The sequence below is a fragment of the Poecilia reticulata genome, linkage group LG8 (genome assembly GCF_000633615.1).
Source record: "Poecilia reticulata strain Guanapo linkage group LG8, Guppy_female_1.0+MT, whole genome shotgun sequence".
NCBI classification, from domain to species: Eukaryota; Metazoa; Chordata; class Actinopteri; order Cyprinodontiformes; family Poeciliidae; genus Poecilia; species Poecilia reticulata.
In genome coordinates, this window is record NC_024338.1 from 7,499,563 (window position 1) to 7,504,853 (window position 5,291).

General features: G+C 39.8%; 1 protein-coding gene across 1 annotated transcript; it reads left to right on the forward strand.

Moving 5' to 3' along the window:
- The first annotated feature begins 2,202 nt into the window (after positions 1–2,202).
- Positions 2,203–4,272, forward strand: pde6hb (phosphodiesterase 6H, cGMP-specific, cone, gamma, paralog b). Its single transcript, XM_008415484.1, has 3 exons — positions 2,203–2,308; positions 3,106–3,250; positions 3,354–4,272. The coding sequence occupies exons 2-3, from the start codon at positions 3,108–3,110 to the stop codon at positions 3,469–3,471; spliced, it is 261 nt and encodes an 86-aa protein (XP_008413706.1). The 5' UTR covers positions 2,203–2,308; positions 3,106–3,107; the 3' UTR covers positions 3,472–4,272.
- Positions 4,273–5,291: the final 1,019 nt, after the last annotated feature.

Sequence of the window (5,291 nt, forward strand, 5' to 3'; positions counted from 1 at the left end):
ATGTTTATGTAAAACAAGTGAGAGCAAACAGATTTTTATAAAACGATCTGTATGCAATAGAGGCCATCAAAGGTCTTCATAGCAGTTGTTAAAACTTCAAATCTTGATGTATTTTATTGAGATTACGTGTGAATAACTAACACAAAGCAATGGATCATTTTGAAGTAGAAGGAAATTCATACAAGATTTCCTTGTTTTTCACAAGTAGAAATCTGAAAGTGTGCTGTGAGTTTGAATCTAGCTCTTCTGAGTCTCAGTCAAATCTTCTGCGTATATCTCTACCTGCATTGCATATCTAGAGACTGAGATGTTTGTCCTTTTTTTTTTTTTTGCACTGCTGCTAAAGTTTAAGGAGGCCATCTTTGAAAAAGGAATAAAAGTCTTGATCGGTTCTTAGTTGGATTATGACTGACCCAATTTAGCATATGAAAATATGCTTTGATCCAAGCTAACCTGTTAGGTGAATATTTGACCAGGTTTCAGGTCTTCAAGTTTTAAAGACAGAACATTGGGATCATAAGAAAATAAAGGCAAGACATAACCTAATGACACCAAGCTGTTGAGTTTTAACAGCACAAAATCAGAAATTACCTCTAAATGATAATTTTTTTTTACCCATTTAAAAAAATGCATTGTGAAAAACAGTTAGAATTTAATTACATTAAAGGGAACTAAATGAAACTAAATGAATGACTGTGTGTATTGTATCGATGTATGTTGTACTTGTGGCATCCTTTTAGTGGTTTTACCATTTATTAAAAAGGTTATGATTATCACAAAATTGTAAAAATGTAGAAAAATCAGACAGCTTCTTTTTCACTGAACATTAAGATCAGTTTTAAACTCTTCTACAGTCAATGTTATAAGCTGAACAAAAACAAATAATGTGCTTGTTCTAAATGRAAATGAGCACTTTCTTCTTTGATTTCCAATTTTGACTTCCTATGATTCACTTCCTGCTAAAGCGCCCCCTGGTGGCTGAAGAAAAATTCACAGAAAAGCCACACAGGGCTACAAGTCGTATGATTCAAAGCGTGGGAAAAAAGTAGCGGCTTATGGTCTGAAAAATACAGTAGTTTTTTTTTATTATTGAAAGTTTTTATCTTTACTGGTGTCGATTGTTTATTTTATGCTTTCACATTGAACATAATGTTGATTTGCACATACGCTGTCCATGCAATCATCTAAGGTTGGGTTATTTTACAAAGAACAATCCCTGTCTGTAAAGCTTTAAGCGATGCACCCAAAACGACTTGCAGCTAATTAATTGCAATGACAATTAATTTGCTACAAATGCACACCACACTTTTCAGATCTACATTACTGAACCCCGTATTATTTTTCTTCCACCACTGAGTTGGTTTATCACTTAAAATTCCAGTAATACAGGTAAAATACTGAAGTTTTTGGCTGTAATGTGAAAAATATCCCATTGTCAAAGTGAGTTTATGTATGTAGCTCATAAAAAAACAACAGAATTTGACCAAAGCAGCACAATTACATAAAACAATAAAGGATCAAATGAAAGAGGCATTTAACAAATAAAGTAGACAAAATACCAGATCTATTTGGGTCTCATATTCTGCTTCGGTCTAACGCCAAACATGTGGCTTCTAACTTCTGAAAGGCACTCTAGGTTAATGTGGAGTGCAATTATCAGTTTTGGTAAAACACCTAGAAATGTTTAACAAGTTATAAATCTCAGAATCCAATCACATCTGTCAATAATTGTTTCAAATCCAAACATTTAAATGTTTATCCAAAGACGAGACTTACGGAGCTATAGTTTTTTTTTTTTTAAAGATTCCTATTGAATTTTGTTTAAATTCCCAGGTTTTAATCCTGCTTTTCTCTACCTGGGTTCCACAATAAAACCCACAGCCCAGCGCCTCACATGTGTGAGCAGCGGCTCACATGGACGAGGAACGCGAGCAGTAGATTGTCTCCTCTCAGCAGCTCTAAAAGCAGGCGTGCCGAGGTTTAGACGAGTAAGCCGGATAAAAATCTTTCCAGGTTGATCTCTGACATTGTTTTCCAAGCAGCCAGCACTTCTTCTTCTCCATGCTGTGGCAGGAAGTCAGGGAGGGGCTGGGCCGGGCGAAGCCATGGAAACAAGGGCGGTGGGGGGGGGATAGAAGAAGATGCTGGGTTGCTCGAGAAATTTGGCTGACCTCTACCAGCGACCATGTGACTGATAAGCAGGGGATGTGGGGATTAGGAATGGAGGTATAAAAGCACAAAGCAGGCGATGGAGCAAAACGAAGAAGCGGTGACCAGAGGCTCCGTGGGACACCTGCAACAACAACAGGTAGGAGCAGACCGGACTGATGTTACTAGCTTTGTTTCCTCGACTGATGTAGATTTGGAAAGAAAAATGTCACAAAATTAGCAAAACAGTCGAGAGGAAAAGGCGACGGCAAAACTTTACACCAAGGAGATAGAACTAGGTTTTTTTTTTAACATTTGCTGCTTGAAAATTTTTTAAGTTTTAAACTATACTACCAGAGAACTGAAAAAGGCAGCTGGAAGCGTTTGGACTTTAAAAGGCTCAAAGTGAAGCAGATTGACTTGAGAAGCAGCAGATGGCTGATGATGTGTCCTCACATCACTGAGCCTCCTTAACGAGATCTCTGCAGTATTCTGACGGAGATTCTCCACCGCTATTTACTGATGCAGGTGGTGCTTCTGCTCGAGTTAAATAACAAGATGAAACAGGGGTGTTTTCACTCCCTACAGTCTCAGCAGTCAGATAGAAAGTATCTGAGGTACTTTGTAGGTTCTAATCATCAAACTTGATAAATAATGAAATGTCATACTAATGCCAAAGTTAGAAAACCAAAACAGGTTTTGGGTTCTGCAGGTTGGGAGGTTGAGCTTAAAGAGCTAATAAGAAGGTTTGAGGTTAAGAATGAAGGCTGCTTTCCGTTTTCACACTGAGAAGGACAATTAGTGGTCTGAGGATTGCAGTTGGATTAGAGCTAATCCATCAGGTTAGCCTAATCTGTAAAATCTGCCCTGATTGGCATTAAGAGTTTGATGGAAACAGGATTACAGCGGGACAGCAGAAGCCAGAGGCTTAAAATATCTCCCCTTTGTCTTCCTCAGAAATGAACGCCAGTCCACCAGCAGGAAGCGCCCTGTCCCCCGGTGGAGCCGCGGGCCCCACCACTCCCAAGAAGGGCCCACCCAAGTTCAAGCAGAGGCAGACTCGCACATTCAAGAGCAAGGCTCCCAAACCAGGCCAGAAGGGGTAAAAAAATAAAAAAAATCTCTAAAATTGTTTGTATTTTTTTTTCTATCTGAAAAGACACGAGAAAGCAAATCTGACGGTTTACCTTTCTTGCCTTCGGCAGTTTCGGCGACGACATCCCCGGCATGGAGGGTCTTGGCACAGACATCACAGTGGTGTGCCCATGGGAAGCCTTCGGCGACATGGAGCTCAGCGACCTGGCCAAATACGGCATCATCTAAGCCTCCTGCCTTCCTGAACCTCTCCTCCGTCCGCCCCTCTGCACCCGGCCGCCTCTCCGTCTCGGCTCGGCAGGCCGCCATAAGGCTGCCGGCCAACCCCCTAACGCCCTCTCGTCTGACTACCTCATACTTTATTCCACTAAGTGGATATTATTACTTTTATATTATTATTAATATATGATACTGTTTACAGTATATGTACTTGAAATGAGAAGACGAGAAAAAAAACCCACGAACCTTTTCCCTTCCCAACAGCCGCGTAGAGCAGTTTTCTTCTTCCGCCTCTCTTCTCTCCTCCTTCGGCCTTCCCGCGCTCTCCCTGCCCCTCCGTACCCACGGCAACGGATGCAAGCCAAACGCTAGCTCGACACTAGCCCTTATTTAATGCTTCTAGCTGTTTGTTAAAATGTAAATAACATCTCTGCTCGGCGTGAACCTTTTTACCTTCCTTTTGTACTTTCCTCCTCTTTTCTTTTGCGTCAAATGGTGTGTGAATGCCTGTGTGTGTGCGTGTGTGTGTGCGTGTGTTTATTTTGCTCCATGTGACCGATGCTACCTTCAGCACCAAGGAGAGCGTGCAACCATGCTGGAAGGGGTGAAAGTTACTACGCACTTTCACACGATCATGGAGGATGAACTCCACCTCCCTTTCTTCCTGTCGCTGTCTGAACCCAGTTCCCTCTCAGAGAAAATAAAGACAGAAGCTTTATGGTTTTTTTTCTGTGTTCGCACAATACTACAGAAAATGTACTGTGAACTGGTGTGTACTGATAGCTGCCAGTAAAGTGTATATTTTCAGCATTTGTGTCAGTCTTTGCTGTTGTTAAAGCTAATATACTGAAAACATTGGTTTGGTGGTATGCTAAACTATAAATGTTAGATTTTTCTTGGAATATAGTTACGATTGAGTCATTTCCCTTGCAAAAGAGCAAGACTTAAATGACTATTTTGTTTAGTAAGGGAAAAAAGCCATCTGAACTGACCTTATATGAAACTGTATTACTTGTACCGCCCGAACGTCCCGATACTGACATTTCAAGCAGCAGGCGCTTCTCACTAAACTGTGATTAGCCACATTTTCATTGGGTTCAATTTTACTGGAAATACTCAAACATGATTTCTACCAGACCTCAAGAATCAAATAAGAATAAAAAATGACAACATAGCATGTCTAATTACATGAAAAAAATTCAAATATTTTAAAAAGAATCAATCTAAAGAAAATCAAGAAGAGATGGCAAAAACATTTAAATCTGTCAGTCTGGAAAATCTACAGCAGGTCAATAGAGAAACCATGGAACATTGGTGAATCTTCTGAAGAATGATCAAAATATAGAAATTACTCCAAGACTGCATCAACCACTCATCCAGCAAGTCAGAGAAGAAACCCAACCATTTAAACTAATGTTTACTAAAAAACAACAAAGGTTCTTCTCACTTTTAACAAAAACATCTTAATCATCCTTTGGACTTTTGTGAAACTATTCTGTTCACCGAAAAGCCAAAAATTGACCTATATGTCTTTTGGCAAAAAACTAAAAGCATTTCACAGAAAAGAAAATCATGCCAACAGCCAAACATGGCAGTGACAGTGTGATTGAAGACTTGCAGTATTTGATGGAGCTGTGATTTCTGCTCATCAGGGGTGGTTATCCTACGGGACAATGTCAGGACATCAATTTCTGACATTAAGCCAATGAAAACTTGGGTTTTGGAGAACAGCCAGTGATCCAAACCACACCAACCTCAAAAACAAACAAAAACCTTGAAGTGATCTAATGAGTCTGGGGTCAACTCTTGTAAAAGAAAAAAAGAAAAAT

Coding starts and splice junctions, on each gene's coding strand:
- pde6hb (XM_008415484.1), top strand. CDS start 3,108: ATGAACGCCAGTCCACCAGCAGGAAGCGCCCTGTCCCCCGGTGGAGCC. Junction 3,251..3,353: donor CCCAAACCAGGCCAGAAGGG/GTAAAAAAATAA, acceptor TGCCTTCGGCAG/TTTCGGCGACGACATCCCCG.